This window comes from Phalacrocorax aristotelis, chromosome 3 (genome assembly GCF_949628215.1).
Source record: "Phalacrocorax aristotelis chromosome 3, bGulAri2.1, whole genome shotgun sequence".
NCBI lineage: Eukaryota > Metazoa > Chordata > Aves > Suliformes > Phalacrocoracidae > Phalacrocorax > Phalacrocorax aristotelis.
In genome coordinates, this window is record NC_134278.1 from 84,997,644 (window position 1) to 85,019,656 (window position 22,013).

The 22,013-nt window shown below is 41.8% G+C and overlaps 1 protein-coding gene across 1 annotated transcript; it reads left to right on the forward strand.

Moving 5' to 3' along the window:
* Positions 1-78: 78 nt before the first annotated feature.
* Positions 79-21,696, forward strand: LOC142055621 (ESF1 homolog). The gene is made up of 12 exons (XM_075089740.1): positions 79-183; positions 755-1,451; positions 2,192-2,538; positions 3,328-3,441; positions 4,109-4,209; positions 5,388-5,540; positions 5,726-5,789; positions 8,766-8,806; positions 10,147-10,235; positions 19,095-19,156; positions 19,979-20,125; positions 20,694-21,696. Exons 1-12 carry the CDS (start codon positions 181-183, stop codon positions 20,991-20,993), a joined length of 2,118 nt encoding a protein of 705 aa, XP_074945841.1. The 5' UTR covers positions 79-180; the 3' UTR covers positions 20,994-21,696.
* The last annotated feature ends 317 nt before the right edge of the window (positions 21,697-22,013 follow it).

Genomic DNA, 22,013 nt, shown 5'->3' on the forward strand with positions numbered 1-22,013 from the left:
GGTTCGCCCTTCCCCACCAATGCGCATGCGCCACCAGCCTTCCGCCGGTTGCTTCGTGTGATTGGTTGGAGGGGGAGGGAGTTCGTCCTTCTGGTGCGCGGTGGATTGTGGTTGTGGGTGTCCGCGTGAGGGAGCGCGCCCGGGCGTGAAGGGGAGACGGAGACTGGTAGAGGGTCGTTAATGGTTGGTAGGCTCAGGCGGGCCGGACGGTGCGAGTGGGGGTCCTCGCTGGGGTGTCTCTGTGGGATCCGGCCTGTCGGTGAGGCTGGGGAGGGAGCAGGGTGTCTCTGCTGGGCCGCGCCGTGAGCCCAGGCACTGCCGGTGGCTCCGGGCTGAGCTCAGCTCGTCGAAACACTCGCGGGCTTGGTGGCTTCGGCCCGAACTGGCGCTTTAAAACGTGGGATTCCCTCCCCCTGCGGGAAGTATAAGCCTGAGGGCTGGCTGACAGGGAAACTGTGAGGTCGCGTTCGGGACTCCGAGGGGATCATTTAAGGGTGTCTCTGCAGCCGGTACGGCCTCTATAGCTGTATATCTGCTACAAGAGGAAGCCAAGATGTGTGGTCAGGGCTGCGGTAGTTACAGGATTATTTGTGTCTCATTTAAGTTGCCATATGTGCTTTTTGGAAAGAACTTTTTAGGTTAGGTTGGAAATCTACCTTTGCTTAATTCTTCAAATTTTGTCAGTTATGTACCTACAGCTGTGTTAATGAGTTTTTTTAATGAGATGCATCTTGGGTTTTTTCCCATGTTGTAGATGTCCAAGTCTTCACCAGCATCGAAAATGTCATCCCAAGAGGAAATACTGAGCGATGGGCGGTTTAGCTGTGTTACTAGGGATCCCAGATTTTGGGAGATGCCTGAAAAAAAATGTAAAATCAAGATTGACAAGCGGTTCCGAGCTATGTTTCATGACAAGAAGTTTAAGCTGAAATATACAGTGGATAAAAGAGGTCGCCCTGTTAACTTCAATTCCACAGAGAACCTCAGGAAATTTTACGCCCTGTCAGAGTCTGAGTCTGATCATTCAGAAGATGATAGTAAAGAACGTACTGAAAAGAAAAAAAAGGAAAAAAAAGCTAAACCTAAAGGAGAAGCAGATTCTGCAAAACTACTTGCCCATGGTGTCCCTAGGAAGGAGAGCAAAACCAGTAAACAAGGGGTGGACCAAACACATGAAGCAGTGACAGAACTAGGTGACCTGCAAAACGAAGGACAAAAAACTACATCTAAATCAAACTTGAAAGAGGACTCTAAGAAAACTGCAACAGAAATTGATTGCTCTCGGGGAAACCAGGGCCTCTTACCCAAAGGGGAAAGCAAGCAAAGAGATGTGTCAGGAGGAAGATCAATTTCAGTTCAAAACAAGCAAAAGTCTTCACAACCAAGTGGTGCTAAGTCAGTTAAAGCTTCCAGGAGGGACCATTCCCTAGGAGGAAAAAGAAAAGAATCAGGTTAGTTGTTCAAATAACAAGTAGAATTTGGCTGTGTTTGCTTGGATGTTGTTGCTTCTGTTTTATCTGTGGAAGGTCTTTCACAAGATCAGTCATAAAATAGCTGACTGACTCCGATTCGGTGTTGCTGAAGAGTCAGAGTTGGTCAGTTATTTATAGAATCAGTGCTGATTCTTTAGTAAGACTCTGAACATCTGTGTCCTTTTAATTGCAGGAGCTGAAATTGTTGGTTAGGGTGGTTAAAAGAGTAAAATACAGTGTATTAATTATTTATCAAACTAGGTATAAAATAGAAGATCTGATACCACAAAGGCTTCAGCATGTCAACACTTGTTGACTGAAAGCATCAGGATGGCAGCACCAAGCCATTAGTGTAAGAGGCTTTAGAGAGAATAGGTGACTGGAAGAAAAAACTTTCCTTATATCCCTTGTGCATGCATGTAGCCTACATTATTGAAGTCTCTTTTCTACCTGTTGATCCTATACATATAAATAAAATAACAGTATAATATTTTCTCAGTGTTTGACATTGATAATACAATTGTGGGCCTAAAGAGCAACAGATTAGACAAGAGCTGAAGAGCTGATACCGATACTTTGTTGTTTGCACTTCCCTGATGTGATTTGTTCCTGTGTTGTTATGCACTTCAGGGGTTCTGTAAGCCTGTGGGTTTTTCCTCTTTGTAAAGGATCATATGTAATTACAGCATAGAAATAGATAACTGATGTTTGTCTTTCAGTGACTGTATGTACAGACTGTCGTGATCCACGTGACATCAGTAAAAGCCAATTAGAGGAAGAAATTTCTGCAAGTGATGATTTTGAGTGTGCAGAATCAGAAGAGGAGCCAGAAGTTGACAGGGAAACAAGCCAGGATGAGAAGCCAGAAGATGATGGGGAAACAAGCGAAGAAGATAGTGATTCAGAAGATGAAGTCAGTGATAGTGGGCCTGATCTAGCTAGAGGCATAGGGAACATTGAAACGAGCTCAGATGATGACGAGGATTTAAATGAAGTATTTCCAAAGGAGCCAGAGATAGAGCATTCATGGCGTGAGCTAGATAAAGATGCCCCTCGTGCAGATGAGGTAACAATACTTCTGCATGCGAAAAGTTGCTACTTGCCAAACTCAGAAATGTACGCTGTTATCAGTTCATTATAGACCTTCATCTCTGACATGTTTTTTGAAAGCATTTTTTGTAAAGGTTTTTCAGGTTACAGAATGCAGGTGATGATGAAATTGGCTGAGAAGGGAGACTTGCAGCTTTCTAGTGTCTCCCTTTCCCTCTAAGCAGAGGCTTACCTGTAGGTAGATAAACTATTTATAAGCAAAAGACCAAACAGAATTGAGCTTTTCAGAAATTCCAGAGTTTAAATAGTACTGCTTTTGTTCACTACTGGTTTTTTTTCACTTTTTTAAAATCTAATTTTTTAGCTTGTGCTTTCAAAAATCAAGAAATCAGTGAAGCAGGACTTTAAAATCGAGCACAATTTGTGTATAAGAAATGATAGTACCCTAGTGCTGTTACAGTACTGTGATACTAGTTGCTATTGTGACTAACCATATGATGATGACAAAATCCTAAGCGCTAGTGTTGCAACTGCAGTCCTAAATCTGTGATTGGCGCAGTCTATTCTGGGGTGCTTCGCTACTTATGTCCTTTTTATCTGCTCTGGTGATTGCTGCTTCTGATCTTTGCTAGTTTAAGTGATACTGTCTTAACTCTTGAGGAAAATGCTTCTTTTATTTGTTCACTGGTTTGTTGCTGACTTCGATTTTTACCAAGGATAGCTGCTAGAGAATCGTGTGTTCCCTGTAGCAGACAGGAAGTAAACCTATGAACTTTCTGTCCTTTTTTTCCCCCTCTCTGTTCAGATTACAAGTAGATTGGCAGTTTGTAATACGGATTGGGATAGGTTGAAGGCTAAGGATTTGCTGGCTCTATTTAATTCTTTCACACCCAAAGGAGGAACGATATTTTCTGTTAAGGTAAGACCTGATTTCTAAAAGGAGTTTTGGCTTTTATTGTATTAAAAAAAAACCCCTACAAAAAAAGAACAACGTAAGATGGTTCTGTGGAGAACTAAAGGAGATATTAACATGATAAACGAGAAACTGTGTTGAAATTTAACTTGCTGTGTTAGAAATAAACATGTGCTGCTTTTAAGCAAAAGGCATGTATCTGGTAGAGTTAGACCCTGAAGCTGTTAACCTCTTGTGTTTGTGAGCTTGGCTCTAAGTGCTGTTTTTCTGAGACTAATAGTGAAGTTCTAAGGCTTAGTAGGCTGAGACTAGTTTAACTCTCAGTGGTCTTTATGGTAGATAACCCAACCCCTTAAATCTGGCTATTTCTAAATGCCTTCCAACCCCTTTTACAATTGCACAACACTTCTTGTTTTTCACCACTTTTGAGTTATTAATAAACTGGTTGAATTCTGATGAGTTAAGCTGTATTTTTCCATTTTTAGTGTCTGCCTCCAGCCTTCTGAGAAATGTTAGTCAAATACCCCTTCCTACATAAAAAAAAACCATAAAAATCTAAAAGGCCTGATGAGGTATTTTTTTCTTACTGTCTTAACTGTATTTATTCTTTCTGTCTTGGCGTATGTGATGCCGCTACAGTTAAAAATGTACTTTTGTGTTGTTGTACTTGTAGATTTATCCTTCAGAGTTTGGAAAAGAGAGATTAAAAGAGGAAGAACAAAAAGGACTTGTAGAACTATTTGACCTTCCAGAGAATACCACAGAGAACGACGGGTATTAACTTTATCTTCACGTGAGAGCTATAATATGTCTAATTCTCAGTGAAAATCCTGATCGACTCCTGTTCCCAAAAGCTCATGTGTGGAAGCCTCCTCTGGATGCCTTAAATTTATAGCTTTTTCAAGGGATATTTTATAACTGGCCCTGGTTCATTGTCAATGCATTGAGTAAATACATTATGATGAAACTTGAGAAGATTTGCTTGTTGATGAGTTCAAAATTTTTATTATGTAGCTCATAGGAATAATAAATGGAACAAATATGTGGAGAGTTTAACATAGCATTTCTCCTCTACAAAATGCCGTTTGTTTGTTGCTTACTGTCAAAATTTTTTATCTGCATGATCAACAGAGACTTTAACTTAGGCCAAAAATTCCCAGACTGAGATTTCTTGAATGCCACCAGCAGCAGCCCTGGCTTACTAGGCTGATCTCATCAGGCCTACCATTGTCCAGGCTTCTTAAGGCATGTCTTCTTTTTTTTTCCTTTTGTTCTGCTTGAAAGTCTTGTCTGTATGGAGCCTGAGAGGTTTTGCTTTTATATTTTTCCAGATTTTCCAGATGTTTGGCAGCCTGGCTGGGGACACTTTTGTATAATACATCCTGCTGGACTGCCCTATATTTGGAAAACCTGGATAGTTTTAAAATAAGTGCAGATCCCTTTGAAGAAAGTCTCCAGTGCATCAGGGAAGCGTATGATGAACTTACAATGCGTTCTGAAGTCATCTTCACTGTGTGCATCAAGGTGCACCCTGAAGCGTTAGATTTATTGCTCAGTGGGCTCTGGAGCGTCTTGAATATGTGTATTGTAAGTGTATAATATAGCAAACAACTTGATAGGAACAATGAAGTGCTACTTTCTGTGACCTGCACAGAAGGGTACTGAGACGCTGCTCTGTGCCCTGCGCAGGGACTCTAACCTTACAATGCCTGTGGGAAGCAGTCTCAGATGCAGAAAGTGTACACTTAATAAACTGTGTGAGTTAGTCTTTTTACTTGAGTAAAAGTGAATAAATACTGGTGGAACTTCATGCTGTTTAACATCTGATCTTATTGTAAGATTAGGAGAGTGTTTGAATGGTGCGTATTTTTAATGAATCAAATTAAAATACTTTGCAAATGAAAAGTTGTTAGAGTCAGCTCACTTGTTCATGCTGTTTTCTACTTTTGCAGGCTTTATAGGGAAAAACTGCGGGAGTATCAATTCAAGCGACTGAAATACTTCTATGCAGTTGTAGAACGTGATTCTCCTGAAACAGCCAATAAAATTTATGAGGAATGCGATGGACTAGAATTTGAAAGTAGCTGTTCTTTTATAGACCTGAGGTAACTCCAGTGGTGACTTTTTCACATGTTGGGCTGGGGAGGGAAGGGAAAATTAAAGCCAATATAAAAATATTTGGAGTAAACTATACTGTCTTTATTTTGTAATCAAAATGAGATGTATAAATAAACTAGGCATCCAGTGAGTTGTTAGGTTTCCCTTTAATTCTTCTTTCCTTGTTTTTGAGCATTTTTACTGGAATATGGAAAGTTAGAGAGGATTTCTTCATCAATTATTCTCAGAGAAGTCAGGTAAAATGTTCTGGTTGCATCCTCAACCTTTTGGTACAATTAAGTAAAGTGGTAGGATTTAGAAAACAAAACAACATACTGCTGCTTTTTTTTCCCCTTTTCTTTTCCTTTTCTTTCCCACAGGGTCCAGAAGTGGCTCTTTCTCAGGATTGCTCACCACAGGGCAAGAATATTGCGGCGGTTGTCATGAACCAGCAATAGATTACTGTGCTAGCCCCTATGAATGAGCTGGAAGCTCTAATATTTCAAAAGTTACATTTGGGAAAGAATTTTAAATTATAGTTGAGCTTTATTGCTTGTATTTCCTTTTATTAGAAAAAAAGCCGTATCGTCTGAGCAGAAGTTACTAAATCATAATAAATTTTGGCAGAAGTTGGTCTTGTCTGCTGGGGCCTGTGTTATGGGCACTCTTGGAAGTCAGTGAAAGATAAGTTTTTTGCTTTGAATTACTTTCTAGAGGAACTTAGTTCATTTGCTTTGAACCATTTTGGAGATGATGATCTCTGCCAAATGAACACGTAACTTTTCATGCTTTTAAATATGGAAAGGTAATGGTTTGCAACACAGCTCTTTAAAATTCTTCAGTGCTTTTCCTAATCTTCTACTTTGTTCTATTTTAATGTTGAATAGTATTCATCAGATTACATTTGCAATGATTAAAAAAAAAAAAGAAAAAAGAAAGTGTAACTTCTGATGTAGTATATAAAGGGTTGGGTTTTTAAATCTAGCTTCTTCCATTGTTACACATGACTTTCGGCCTTTTAACATTTTTTCCCTACTAATTGTAATGTTAAAGATGTCCCAGGCTTCCCTAAAAAGTGGCTTTTAAATTCAGTGCTTATTCTAGATGTAGAATGGGGATGCTCCAGTTATTTAATGATTCTTTCTTAAGGTGATGGATGGTGTTGCACCATTGAATACTGTATGATACACATTATAGAAACTCCATTCTGTTCCTAGAGTAGGGTTCAGTTATGTTTGGTGGTTTTGCTGTACATTATTATGTTCAGTAACTTAGCTATATGTTGAACAGTAACACAAAATACTGAGCAGCTGCATGTTCATGTTCTATAGATCAACCAGTTAAGATCCTCTGGAAACGGTAGAATGTGATTGTGTGATGAGAAACTATTGGAACAAATAGTTCCAATGAGAAAATATTGGAACAAATTTAGACTTACAAAAAGTCTAAATTAAAGATTTTACATACTTGTGCATGCAGCTTCAAGCGCTAGGCATTGAAACAGCGGAGGTCTGTGCTAATTTAATGTAAACCTAATTAATACATCCAAACTTAACTGTCTGATCTTGTTATGCAAGAACTATTTGGACAGATATGTTACACTTCTGTGGGGTTTACTTTTCTAGGACCCTCAGAAAACTGTCATGCTCTGAAAGTAAAGAGGAAACTTCCTTGAGCAAAGAATTTGGCCACCTTTCCCAACTGTTGACAGGTCAGGAAACACAAACTTGAGGGCTTCTCTTACACCATACCCATAACAAAAGGATACAGAAGAGGTGCCGATCTGAGTTAATGTCTAACAGTTACAGTTCCTCACTGAATCTGGTGAGAGAATGGTACTATTCTCCTTTGATCTCTTGGTTCACAAAGCTGTTAAGTACAAAAATTACTTTTGGTAACTTCATATGCTAGCCAAATAAGAGGATGGCTTATTTCTCTTGCTGCTGCTTTTTTTTTTCTTTTTTTTTTGTAAATCTTGAGTTGTTACAATTTGAACTGGTAGTCAGTGATAACATAAAACATTCTTTCAAATTTATTTTTTGTTTCTTTGAGAGGCTGATATGTTTCGTGCAGTCTATGCCCTTAATCTCTGCTTCTTGTTAACTTTTTTTTTTTAAAAAAAAAAAGCTTACCTTAGGCATCAACTCTGAATCAAGGTTTACTGTCAGACCAGGTGTGTACTGTTTTTTCATTTTAGATAGTTTTCTGTTGTTAAAGCAGACTGGTACTAAATAGCTTTAAAAGGCTAGATGACTTGAAAATAACTTGTGTAGTTTAACTTCATGCATGTCATGACATTAGTAAAAGATTAGTACCAGTATTTGGATGTTTATGTTTCCCTGTGCTTTCCAGTTGCAGATTTATTTTTACTTTAAAATCATTCAAATAATAGCTTATTTTTTCTCTCTTACAATGATGGACAAAAAATACACTGGTCATCACACATATTGCAGCATTGCCATAGTGTTATCACAGAGGCAAAGTTTCAGCAATGGAGGTGCTATAAAAGGCAACTTTACCATGCAAGCGAGGCATGCTGGTACAGCAAGCACCAGATAATCTCTCTGTGCGAAATGGAGAGCACCAGCTATAGAGGCTCAAGCCAGCTGTGAGATGACCTTATATTCTGATAGTGATTTAACATTTCAGAATCGTTGTCAAAGTCACTTCATCTTTTGTACTTTGTTTTGCCATGCACAAAAATGGGAATGACTGGACTGTATTTGAAGTGTTTTTGTGAACCTTAACTGATAATAGTAAGGTACATTAAATATAAGGGCTCTGTGTATGTCTGCTGTTGTAATTTTTATTGTGTTTCTCTCATCCTTAAAAAGTGGCACCTGTACACTGCACAGTCTAATGTCTGGAGAGGAGACCTTTCTGAGGAACAGCAAGAGTGTTGGGAACTAGGTATCACATATGCAAGCTCTTCTGACTTTTGTGCAATTTATTGCTAAAGGAATGTTTTATTTGGAAAAACACATCCTATAAAGTGATTTTATTTAAAAAGATGTTGTCTTAAGCAATATTTATGTTGTTTTCACAGACTGGTTTTAAAAACCCCTAGGTTTTATTTTTCAAAGGAGAAAAGAGTTGATTTAAAAACAATAAAAATCAGATTCATCTCATTAACTTACTAGTTTTTGTTCTAGGCCTCAAAGAAACTGCTGAAGAAATGGTCAAAAACAGGTTGGAAGGAAAGGATAGCCTAACCCCATGGCAAAAGTATCTAGAGAAGAAGAAAGAAAAAAGAATTCTTAAAAAAAAGAGAAAGGTAATGTTTCCGTTGGCCACGTAGGGGAGAGTTGTTTGTTTTCTTAAGGTGTTGTTATTTGTTTTGGATAAACTAAATAAGAAATTATAGCTTCCAGTACTATTGTGCAATGGTCACTCATGTGGAAAGACCGAGAGTGCCTCATCAAATTTACAGGGCAAAAGGCTATTCAGGGTAGTACTGAGCATACATATGCTTACACAAAATTTCATTTATCCACTTGTGTTGCTTTAAAGATAAATGAATCCTAGTAACGGTTTTTAATTTACATTTTTGATTGCATTAGGAAGGGTCTTTTTTCTACTGTATGCATATCCGTTCAGAGTTGTTATGATAATGACAATTTTTGGCCTGAAGTAACACAGACTTGTTTCCCAAAGCTGTAATGTCAAAGCATAGCTGTGAAGAACTATTCAAATTTCAAATTGCAAGAGTAAATTTGATAAATAGTTCTGTGTATGAATACCAGAATGGCTCTATAGTAACGTGAAAATGGCTGTTGCTTCATCTTTCCACACATAGAAAGTAATTGTGAAGTAGCTGACTCCTGTGGCAGTAATGTGCAGAAATAGGCAGATAAATGAAATGTTTGTGCATATGCTAGGAAAAAAGCATGTGGCATATGGAACCTAGCTTTCCTAAATTCTTACATTACTCTGAATGTAATTCATGTTGCATAGTGATGTTTTTAAGAGTAATCTCTGCAACTTGAGTTACACTGTGCATTGCAGTTAGTTTTAACTGGCATTTGATGAGTAACTTCCTACGCCTTACAGAAGATGAGTGCTCTGAATACACTAAGTAGCACTGTTAGGTAGTAGAGCAACTTTTGTTAGTGCAATATTCTTGCTCAGTCTGATAAATTAAGTCAAGGGGCAAGATGTATGACACAGTACTTCCAGTAATAAAATTTGTTCTTTTCAATCCCAAATAGGTCTTGTGGGAATTTTGGAGCAAAAAAATGAAGCTCCTTGCTCAAGTTTTTTTCCAAGTAGAGCTTTTGTGGAACATAAAGTAAGGGCATATCAATGCTGTTATCCTCTAATTTGTTGGTATGGTTACCTAATGCACCACAGTTTGTGGGTACATCTAATAAAGGTCCTTGGAATATGTAAATATCCCTTTTTCAGGTACACAGAAAGCTTTCAATCTGTGAAAGAGCTTTTAAATTGTTGATTTGTCTTTACTAGCAGTTTTAGTGTATTCTAGTTTTATGATGTTCAGCATACAATATTTCAGTTTTCATGTTCGCAGTTATTAACAAAAGGAACACCTAATTCCACTGAAACTTTAGTAGTCATTTATATGTTGATGGGATTAATGTTTGTGCTTTGTTACAGGCTACTGCCGAGAGAACTGAGTGAGGATGAACTTCCATCTGATGTTGATCTCAACGACCCATATTTTGCTGAAGAATTTGAGAAAACAGGTAGGTCAGGAGGGTGACTTCTGGAATAGATCTGCCCTTTCTTTAAATAATGAACTTTGGAAACAAAGTCGAGCTAGTGTAAATGCAGAAATAGCATGTTCAGAATTACATAAAGTAGGTGTCGTTTGCCTAAAATTGCAGGGGCTGTTCCTGTAAAATGATGAAAACTGTGATGTGTGGAATGGTAGGGAACACTGTTCTCCTAGCTTTCACCAGGGACCATTATTTAGCCAATTTCTGGGGATGGCTGTTAAAAACAAGCTGACCATCTGCTCCCCTAAGCAGTCCAGAGACAAGAACTTCACTGCCTTCAATGCCTGTTTCCTTTTATATAGGACCCCCCCAATATGTACGAGTCCCTTTGAAGTTTGAGTCATTTACGTAAATGTCAAATGTTTTTTGCATTGTAAACAAAGTTGTCTTTCAGAAGAAATAAATTTTCTTTTCTCTTTAGTCCAATACACGTTTTTACTACTGTACGCTGGCTGCCTAGAAACGTAAATAGAGTGGGGATTAGGTGGTAGGTGAAATCTGAGGGTTTGGAGTCAGTTGGAGCGGACTGTTATCACAGGTTTTACATTTCTACGTGTGCAAAAGGTGGGGGGCACTTCCAGAATGTATGTGGGGAGAGGGACTATGTCAGGAGAAGGAGAAAATCATGTATTTGTGAATTCTAAAACTAGATTATTTTCAGCACGATGCAAAGTTTTTAGTACTCAGAGTGATTTCAGGTACCAAGCTGTTTTTACTAGCTGCATAGGGTCATAGTAAGAAATAAGTAGTTTGATACTAGTGCTTGGTTCACCCCCATCTGCGGCAGCAGAAGTCTCTGAAGGCCTGAAGATAAGCGATCTTCACTTCTGTGATCCTACAGATGGTGAAAGACAAGGGAAGATGACTTGAGGGCCCTTCTTCAGGGGATGGGTGGAAAATCTTAAGAGATTTACTGATTTACCTTCTAGAATACTTGTCTTCACTGCGCATTTCTGTGCTCTGTTTCCTTTTCTGTAGTTTAGCCAATTCTGGGAAGATAAAAAAGATTTCATAGTTGCTGGAACTCTTATAGAAGACATTTATTTCTCCCTGCTACACTTTAACATAAATTGTGTAGGTTAGGTAAAAATATTATATCTGAATCTGATTTTCCTGCATGTTTTCTGGAACTACTAAATCAACGATTTAGTTCTTGAGCTGATGTCATTGTGCATCTGGATAGTTTATTTTTTGGTGGTGGTTTCTTTCTTCTAGAAATCCATTTCCAGCTTGGAATCCATTCAGAACTAGTCAAGAGAATAGTCCAGGGAGGAAAAATTTTTCTTCAAGAAATGTGTCCTGTTCCAGAGTATACTTAGTGATATAACTTGACATTTTTCTGGCATGCTTGTATTTCTAGTCTGACTTCAAATCTGGCTTAAAAAAATGGAGCCAAATATCTTCCTTAAGAGTACTCCCAGTGGACTGTAATAAATTGCCTGGGACTGTAATTCCAAGCTCAAAGGGCAGAGTATGTGGTTCAGGTCAGGAAACCTGCTTTTCTTGCACCTTCTTGATCAAGGTCTACAGGCATTCCAAAGAGAATAATTGGATTTATAAATGGGGTATGTTTTCATTAAAATTTACGTTTGACTAATGCCTTATGCTGTTAGAAATCACTATGTCTGTCTAGATACACAGTGCTCATTAGATAAAGTAAATTCTAAGAGAATAAGAAAGCTTCATCAGAAGAATACTCAGTTTGTCTGAACAGAGTCAACCATATTTGCCTTTCCATTATTCTGTTCAGGCTTTTTTTGCGCTAGCATGGTTAACAGCACAATATGGTCTTTTAGCCATGCACGTAAGTTTTAAAAACTGGTTTTTTGGGTTTCTTTGTTTGGGGTTTCCTTGACTGATGGACTCTTATTCAGCTGGCAGACTTGTCTGCTGGACAGAGAAGAGATGCGTATTTGCTTTTGTCGTGGTTTAGCCGGCAGCTCAGCCCCACACAGTCGCTCACTCACTCCCCCACCGGTAGATGGAGAAGAGAATCAAAAGGGTAACGCTCGTGGGTTGGGATAAGAACAGTTTAATAATGAAAATTAAAAGAAACAACAATAGAAATGCAATGTAAAGGAGAACAACGAGAGGCGCAAAGCCCCGGGGGAGGGGGGAACGGAGGGGAGAGGGGGAACGAACCGCCAAAACAAACCGCAGCCGCTCGCCGCCCGCCGACCTGACGCCACGCCGCCTCTGCGCTGCCACCACCCCCCCCTTAATATACAGGTCATGGTGTCACATGGTATGGAATGAACCTGCCATTGGCCAGTCGGGGTCAGCCGCCCCCACCACGGCCCTGCCCCTCCCAGCCCCCCCACCACGCGGCAGAGCGTGGGAAGCTGGAAAGGTAGCCGACCCCCACAGTGAGGAGAATTAACCCCTTCTCAGCCAAAACAGCACATTCTCCACCCCTTATTCCATACTATTTACACCATGCCCAGGTCCCATATGATGCAATACAACCGTACCAACCACCACCCCTCCCCTTCCCATCCTTTAACATAATACACAGACATCATTCCCTTAGTTCATGGACCTTCCCTGTAAAATGTCCATTAAAATGTCCATTGAGTTCACCCAGTCCATGACTCTGGGCTCCATCTGTTGTATCAGTCTTTCCGGGTGGGAGAGATGGTGTGTGGCGTTGGGTTGCTGCATACCGAGTCAGTCATCGTTCCATCACTGCTGCACGGCTTGTTTCATAGTTGATCTTCCATGGGTTAGGAGGCTCGTACTCTGATATCGATGCAACACAGAGGTGACACACAGTATTATATAGTAGTTCACATTGTGCCATTCAGTTCATTGCCTGTTTTCGCCAAAAATCAAATCCCCTTGAGGCACACATCGGATTTCTCCATCCTCCCGCATCACCCACCAAGTGCACCCAGGTCCTCGAGCAAAAGCAGTCCCACGAATGGGTTTGCCTTTGCCGGAGGCAGGAAGAACCCAGACTGTTTTGCCCAGCATACTTTTTGTGTGCACTACAGGGACTCTATCCCCTTCCACAGCATGTAGGATTTCTGACTGGGCAGGGCCAGCTCGGTTGGCAGATCCCCTCGTGTTGACTGACCAGGTGGCTTTTGCTAAATGTGTATCCCAGTGTTTAAATGTTCCACCCCCCATTGCTCTCAGTGTCATCTTTAATAGTCCATTGTACCGTTCAATTTTCCCAGAGGCTGGTGCGTGATAGGGGATGTGATGCACCCACTCAATGCCGTGCTCTTTGGCCCAGGTGTCTATGAGGTTATTTTGGAAATGAGTCACGTTGTCTGAGTCAATTCTCTCTGGGGTGCCATGTTGCCACAGGACTTGTTTTTCGAGACCCAGGATAGTGTTCCGGGCAGTGGCGTGGGGGACAGGATATGTTTCCAGCCAGCCGGTGGTTGCTTCTACCATGGTGAGAACATGGCGCTTGCCTTGGCAGGTCTGCGGGAGTGTGATATAGTCAATTTGCCAGGCCTCCCCATATTTATACTTCAGCAATCGTCCCCCATACCACAGAGGCTTTACCCGCTTCGCTTGCTTGATTGCAGCGCACGTTTCACATTCGTGGATAACCTGCGCAATAATATCCATGGTCAAGTCCACCCCTCGATCACGAGCCCACCTGTATGTTGCATCTCTCCCTTGATGGCCTGAGGTGTCATGGGCCCACCGAGCTAGAAATAGTTCACCCTTATGCTGCCAGTCCAGATCCACCTCAGCCACTTCAATCTTGGCAGCCTGATCTACCTGCTGGTTGTTTCGATGTTCTTCAGTGGCTCGACTCTTGGGGACGTGAGCATCCACATGCCGTACCTTTACAACCAGTTTCTCTACTCGGGCAGCAATATCTTGCCACACTGTGGCAGCCCAGGTGGGTTTGCCTCTGCGCTGCCAGTTGCTTTGCTTCCACTGCTGCAGCCAGCCCCACAAGGCATTTGCCACCATCCAGGAGTCAGTATAGAGATAGAGCACTGGCCACTCTTCCCATTCAGCGATGTCTAAGGCCAGCTGGATGGCCTTTACCTCTGCAAACTGGCTCGATTCACCTTCTCCTTCAGCAGTTTCTGCGGCTTGTCGTGTAGGACTCCATACAGCAGCCTTCCATCTCCGGTGCTTTCCCACAAGGCGACAGGACCCGTCAGTGAACAGGGCATATTGCTTCTCATCTTCTGGCAGTTTATTATACAGTGGGGCTTCTTCAGCACGTGTCACCTCCTCCTCTGGTGATAATCCAAAATCTTTGCCTTCTGGCCAGTCCATAATCACTTCCAAGGTTCCTGGGCGACTGGGGTTTCCTACTCGAGCCCGCTGGGTGATCAGTGCAACCCATTTACTCCACGTAGCATCAGTTGCATGGTGTGTAGAGGGGATGTTTCCTTTGGACATCCAACCCAGCACTGGCAGTCGGGGTGCCAGGAGCAACTGTGCTTCAGTACCAACCACTTCTGAAGCAGCTCGGACCCCTTCATATGCTGCCAATATCTCTTTTTCAGTTGGAGTATAGCGGGCTTCGGACCCTCTGTATCCCCGACTCCAAAACCCTAGGGGTCGACCCCGGGTCTCCCCATGTGCTTTCTGCCAGAGGCTCCAGGTAGGGCCATTCTCCCCGGCTGCAGCGTAGAGCACATTCTTTACATCTTGTCCTGCCCGGACTGGCCCAAGAGCTACTGCATGAACTATTTCCTGTTTGATTTGTTTGAAGGCTTGTCGTTGCTCAGGGCCCCATTTGAAATCATTCTTTTTTCCGGGTCACTTGATAGAGAGGGCGTACGATCAGAGTGTAATTTGGAATATGCATTCTCCGAAAACCCACAACGCCCAAGAAAGCTTGTGTTTCCTTTTTGCTAGTTGGTGGAGACATGGCTTCTATTTTGTTGATCACATCCATTGGAATCTGACGACGACCATCTTGCCATTTGATTCCTAAGAACTGGATTTCTCGTGCAGGTCCCTTCACCTTACTTTGTTTTATGGCGAAACCAGCTTTCAGAAGGATTTGGACTATTTTCTCTCCTTTCTCAAAAACTTCTTCCGCTGTGTTGCCCCACACAATGATGTCATCAATGTATTGAAGGTGTTCTGGAGCTTCTCCCTGTTCCAGTACAGTCTGAATCAGTCCATGGCAAATGGTAGGACTGTGCTTCCACCCCTGGGGCAGGCGATTCCAGGTGTACTGGATGCCCCTCCATGTGAAAGCAAACTGTGGCCTGCACTCTGCTGCCAGAGGGATTGAGAAGAATGCATTAGCAATATCAATTGTGGCATACCACTTGGCCGCCTTTGACTCCAGTTCGTATTGAAGTTCTAGCATGTCTGGCACAGCAGCACTCAACGGTGGAGTGACTTCATTCAGGCCACGATAGTCTACTGTTAGTCTCCACTCTCCATTAGACTTCCGGACTGGCCATATGGGACTGTTAAAGGGTGAGTGGGTCTTACTGATGACTCCTTGGCTCCTCAGTTGGTGAATGAGTTTATGGATGGGGATCAGAGAGTCTCGGTTGGTGCGATATTGCCGCCGGTGCACTGTTGTGGTGGCGATTGGCACCTGTTGTTCTTCGACCTTCAGCAACCCCACCACAGAAGGGTCCTTTGAGAGACCGGGCAAGGTAGACAGCTGTTCAGTTTCCTCTGTCTCCAAGGCAGCTACACCAAAAGCCCACTTGTAGCCTTTTGGGTCCTTGAAATACCCTCTCCTGAGGTAGTCTATGCCAAGGATGCACGGAGCCTCTGGGCCAGTCACAATGGGGTGCTTCTGCCACTCATTGCCAGTTAGGCTCACTTCAGCCTCCAATACAGTTAGCTCTTGGGATCCCCCTGTCCCTCCAGCAATGCTGATGGGTTCTGCCCCATATAGTTTGATGGCATTAAGGTGCACTGTGCGCTGGTGTCCACTAAAGCTCTATATTCCTGTGGGTTGGATGTGCCAGGCCATTGGATCCACACAGTCCAGTAAGCCCGGTTATCCCTTTCTTCCACCGGGCTGGAGGCAGGGCCCCTCTAGTCCTGATCATGGCAGTCACAACTCACTTCCTGTAAATGTGAATCAGGAGTCCCTCTATTACACTTAGAAATAAAATCTGCGCTTCTACTCCTCTGTCTGGGGACTTGCTCACTGGAAACTGGAGCAGCAGCTTTCCCGGAAGAGCCTCCCTGAGTGACTGTTCTTCCTTGCAGTTCATGTACTCGTGCCTGTAGGGTCGAAGTAGGCTTGCCATCCCACCTCATCATGTCCTCTCCGTGGTCACGCAGGTAGAACCATAGGGTGGCCCGTGGTGTGTATCCCCTTCTTTGAGCCAAAGGACGCTTATTCCTAACAGCTGAGACACTGCTCTGTCGAGGTGGGGAGTAGGACAGATCTTCTTTGAGTTGCTGGACCTCTTGGGATAGTTTCTCCACAGCAGAGACAAGCAAGGAAGAGATATTTGAGTCATAATCCCGGAGTCTATCTATCACCTCTGCCACTGTTGGTGTCTCGTCATCTTTCCAGGACATCACTGCCAATGAGTTTGCATGCGAAGATGGTGCGCTCTGTACAAACTTCCGCCGCATGGGTCATGTGCACTCGGCTTCATCTGGATCTTTGGATGACCGTTGATCGTCCAGGTCACCATAAATCACCTCAAACGCAGCTAATTCCCTTAGATACTGGATGCCTTTCTCCATAGTTGTCCATTTTCCTGGGCGATATGTAACATCTTCTTTAAAGGGATACCTTTCCTTCACTCCAGACAGGAGTCGCCTCCAGAGGCTGAGGGCTTGTGGTTTTTTTCCAATTGCTTTGTCAACGCCCCCTTCCCCAGAAAGGGATCCCAGTTGTTTGGCTTCTTTTCCCTCTAGTTCCAGGCTACTGGCCCCATTATCCCAGCATCGGAGCAGCCAGGTGGCAATGTGCTCACCTGAACGACAGCTATAATCTTTTTGCATATCTCACAACTCGCTTAAGGACAGGGATCAGGTGGTCTCTATTTCATTTATTACTTCTCCCTCCTCTCCCCGCGATGGCCCTGGTTCTTCATCATCCCGTTCTAAACGAGTTGATGTCCGCTTCCAGTATTTCGTCTTGTGTATGGGGGCAACTGATACTGGTACGGGTTTATTTTCTGAGCTAGCTCCGGTACTTGTTGTGGGGGTTTGAGTGGCTGCAGTGCCTGTTGTCAGGGCTGGATTGTCTACAGTGCCAGTCACTTTGCATTTCAATCCAGAGACATTCTCTTCCCCCTGGGGGCACTGAATACTGTTGAGCAGGGCTCGGTATGCATGGGCCAGACCCCAGCATGTTGCAGTTATCTGTGTCTCTCTGGAGTTCCCAGCGTAACAACATACTTTCTCCAAATATTCTACTAGTTTTTTAGGATTCTGCACTTGCTCGGGGGTGAAACTCCAAAACACTGGGGGTGCCCACTGCCCTAGGTATTTGCCCATGCTATCCCACATGCCCTGCCACTCGTAACTATCAAGCCTCGGGGCAGATTTCTGGGTGATATTCTTAAGTTGCTTAGTCAAAACCAAAACAACATGCCCAAAAACTAACAATAAGTGCACCTTAACCACCCAAGGATGTTCAAGATACAAAAACGTTGTTGTAACAAAGGCACAGACATCATAGAACAAAGTTGCAAAGGTACTATTCTGTATTTCCTCCATATAAAACCTCTCAGAGGAGGAGGTATAATTGCTAATTGCCTCAACAAGGTGGTATCTGAAGTACAGTAATGGTTTCAGCAAAAACCCCAAATACCAGATAAAGCTGAAAACGAGTGTTTGTATAACAAATCTTGTAGGCAAAACATTACTAATCACAGCAGAACACAGCAGACTCAACAAACCAACACCCATCTTTAACACCAACTGCAAAAAGGACAACATGGTGCTGTGACCAGCAGCTGTTGTTATCTCCAACCCTTGAGCCCCACGTTGGGCACCAAAAAGACTGTCATGCTTTAGCCGGCAGCTCAGCCCCACACAGTCCCTCACTCACTCCCCCACCGGTAGATGGGGAAGAGAATCAGAAGGGTAACGCTCGTGGGTTGGGATAAGAACAGTTTAATAATTAAAATTAAAAGAAACAACAGTAGAAATGCAATGTAAAGGAGAACAACGAGAGGCGCAAAGCCCCGGGGAAGGGGGGAACGAACCGCCGAAACAAACCGCACCCGCCACAGCCACTCACTACCCACAGACCCTGCCGCCGCGCCGGCCCCAAGCCGCAAACCCCCCCCCCTTAATATACAGGTCATGGTGTCACATGGTATGGAATGAACCTGCCATTGGCCAGTCGGGGTCAGCCGCCCCCACCACGGCCCTGCCCCTCCCAGCCCCCCCCACCACGCGGCAGAGCACGGGAAGCTGGAAAGGTAGCCGACCCCCACAGTGAGGAGAATTAACCCCTTCTCAGCCAAAACCAGCACAGCTTTTTATTTTGAAGTATTTACTACATTTAAGAACTGCAGGACACTTCAATTACATTTATGAGTATATAAACTAGTTTCTCTTTACTCCACTCCCAGGGTGTTTTAATGTCGTCTGTTTGCCTGCACTGTTGTGATACTTCTCTCTACTGCTCTATGAAAAATACAGTAGAACTATTTTGTCTAACTGTTCTTTTTTGTTGACTTGCTTACACCGCTTGAATATTTCTGCCTCCTTAAGTTAAACAAAGAGTCAGTGGATTTTTATTGCTTTAAGTCTAGCTGGTTTATCTTTTCAGCCTCTCTCCACAGCTGATGTTTAAGTATTGATTACAATATGCACTTAGAGGTTCTGTTCATAGGTAAATTATGTTCTCATGCATCAGCTTGAATAAATGTGTGCATGCCTTATATTTGCATTTAGATTTAAAGAAGCAGCCAGAATTGGTTGAAAGTACCTCAGAAGATGAGGTTGAAAAACAGAAGGTAAAGTGGCTTAAAATGTTACGAATCACATATGTTGCATTGCCTCGACTCTGCAAATATCTGTGTTGTGTGTTTGTGAGTGGAACTACTAAAATCCATAGGCCAGCGATAGAAGGAAACAGTGTAATTTTAAAAGTGAGAGCTTTTGGAACAAAAATTACCCAAGAATAATAGTAGAACATCAAAGCATGGACCACGTAAGATTACGCCATGATATCATTCTGGAAGGTTGTAGTTGAACACAGCTCAGCTGGATGAGGTAACACTGAAATGTAAGGGCACAGAAGCCGTTCTGGTTGAGCTGATTGTCCCTGTAGCTTTAAAGCTACCCCAGTACATTTGCGTGTCGGGCAGTGCTGTATGTTTCCTTTTAACGTTTGTGTGTTCAAACCTAGTCCTGTAGACTTTTAACCTTGAAGATTGAATGGTTTGCTCTTGCATGTTTGCTTTTCACCCTTTCTCAGAACAAGTTAACTGAATGTATTAAATTCATATATGTTAATTTTTATTTTGTTATATAACTATCAATATAAAATCATATCCGTTTGAGATTTCTGAGTTATGATATAGTTTTCAGATTAGATTATTTGTATGTTTGTGTGTGGATATTTGCATTTATATCTAACGAAAAGGATATAAAGTATCATATTTAATACTACACCTCAAAATGTTAAAAGAGTGTTAAGGATGAGATAATACTGCCCTGACAACCCTATTTCAACCCATTTGTATGTAGACTCAGAGACTTCATTAATGGGCTACTGTATTTTCCATCGAAAACTTAATTTCATTGTCTATATGGATTTTCTTATTTCGTAACAGGCTGAAATGGCCCTACTTATGACAGATGATGAGGATGATGCCAGAAAACATTTTAATTATAAAAAGATAGTAGAACAACAGAATTTGAGCAAGAAGAAAAAGAAACTTTTAATGAAAAAGAAGGAATTACTGGAAGATGACTTCCAGGTAATGATATACTCTTGATTTTGAGGCTCACCTAGAACCTTTTGGTAACAGGAATTATTTTCAGGACAAATTTGGTGTTCTCATATCCTTCTCCTCCCTTATTCTATCTGAAGAACAATGTGGATCTACCTTTCTAGGGAGTTACAGGCAGTTTTCAAAAACAGCTTTTTGTTTTAAACCTCTTCAAAAACAGCTGGTTTTGTTTTCATAAAAAGAAATATTCTGATACAAGGTTGAAGGGGCATAAATTGTGTGCGAGGTAACAAGACGCTATTTTTGCAAGGCCTTGAGGAAACTCATTGCCTCAGATACTTGTTGGTATGTTTGTTCTGATTGTTACCCACTGCTTCTTTCGTCCTGGTCAGTTTTCAACAATATTGTCTGTCTTACCACTAGTGTCTTCTGGTGCTCTGCTTGACACTCACTGGGATTTTGTGAGTGGAGCAGTTCCAGGAATGGTGAACAATCTGGTGAGCTATAACTCCTTAAGCAACTCCCATTTTATTGTGTTTAAGAGCTTTGCTATCGTTGGTCAAGGCTACCTAAAATACTCCTTTTCTGCCTTCAGGTAAATGTTGCCGACAGAAGATTCCAAGCCATGTTTACTTCTCCCTTGTTTAATTTGGATCCTTCAGATCCAAATTTCAGGAAGACAAAAGCAGTAGAAAAGATCTTGGAAGAGAAAGCTCGCCGAAGAGAACAAAAGGAGCAAGAGCTTACAGAGGCAAGCAAGGGACAGGAGAGCAAGGCAGCAAAGAAAAGAGACGTTCCTAAGAAAGCCATAGATCCTGCCTTGTCAATGCTAATAAAATCTGTCAAAAATAAAACCGAAGAGTTTCAGGCATGGAAGAAGCAGAAGATGAAATAACCGAACTTTTACTCAGACTTTACTTTAGTCCCAGTTCTCCTAACTGGTGACATCTATTAAAGTTACTACAGCTTGCTCTGATTCCTATCCACCTAAAAGTCACTTAATTACGATGGTGAGTTTTGAAGCAACTAGACTTATAATCACTCTTTCCTTCTGTAACAAAAAAAAATACTGTTTTGTCCTATTATTGAAGAACTACACCTTGAAAACATGTAAGGAATCAGTGGTTTTGGGGCCGTTTGATTTGTATCATGGCAGCTCTTACAGATAATAGAAGTGGTAAAGATGGCTACAAAAAGTAGTTGCAATTATGATTGTATTTATAAATAAGAAAAACACTTCTGCAGAGGTTTAGAGCTGAGACTAAGCAGCCTTAATGTCTTCAGTTCCACGGAAGTCTGTAAAACCTATCTCTGTAGCTAAGGAAGGGAGCAATATAACTAAAAATTGAGATTTTGCGTACAGGTGTTTTGTATATTTTTATAAGAGTTCATGTATGCTTCATTAATTTCTCCTTCAAATACTTGAAGACTTCCTGGATAATTTTTAGATCTAACAAAAAATTTGCCAGTTAGAAGTGTTTCATTAATATTTACTGGAAACAAATGGTTTAAATTGGCCCAAAGGAGTTTTGGGCACTTTGCTGCATTTTGTTTTTCTGTGCCTCAGTGAAATTATGTTAAAATGAAACTTTCTCCTATTACTATTGTGTTCCCATTAGTACAGTTCCACTTACACAAAGTCTTCCGGCATTGCAAATTTTTTTTAAAAAAAGATATTATTAGAAACCCTATTGGTTGGCCATGTTAGCATTAGTGTCAGTGATGATGGTACCAACAGTGCAGGGAAAATACAGTGGGTAGAAAATGATACTTCTTCCCTGCAGCATGGGAACTGATTTGTCGAAGTTCTGTTTTGTTTTGGGTTGTTTGGGTTTTTTAGGGTTTGGTTTCTGGTTTTTTTGTTGGTTGGTTGGTTTTTTTTGAAGTGTTTGCTGTATTAGCTGTAATGGAAATA

Bases quoted from the DNA above. Each gene is read 5' to 3' on its own strand.
- LOC142055621 (XM_075089740.1), top strand. The intron at 1,452-2,191 runs GTTAGTTGTTCA...TTTGTCTTTCAG, and splicing joins AGGAAAAAGAAAAGAATCAG to TGACTGTATGTACAGACTGT. The intron at 5,541-5,725 runs GTAACTCCAGTG...CTTGTTTTTGAG, and splicing joins TGTTCTTTTATAGACCTGAG to CATTTTTACTGGAATATGGA.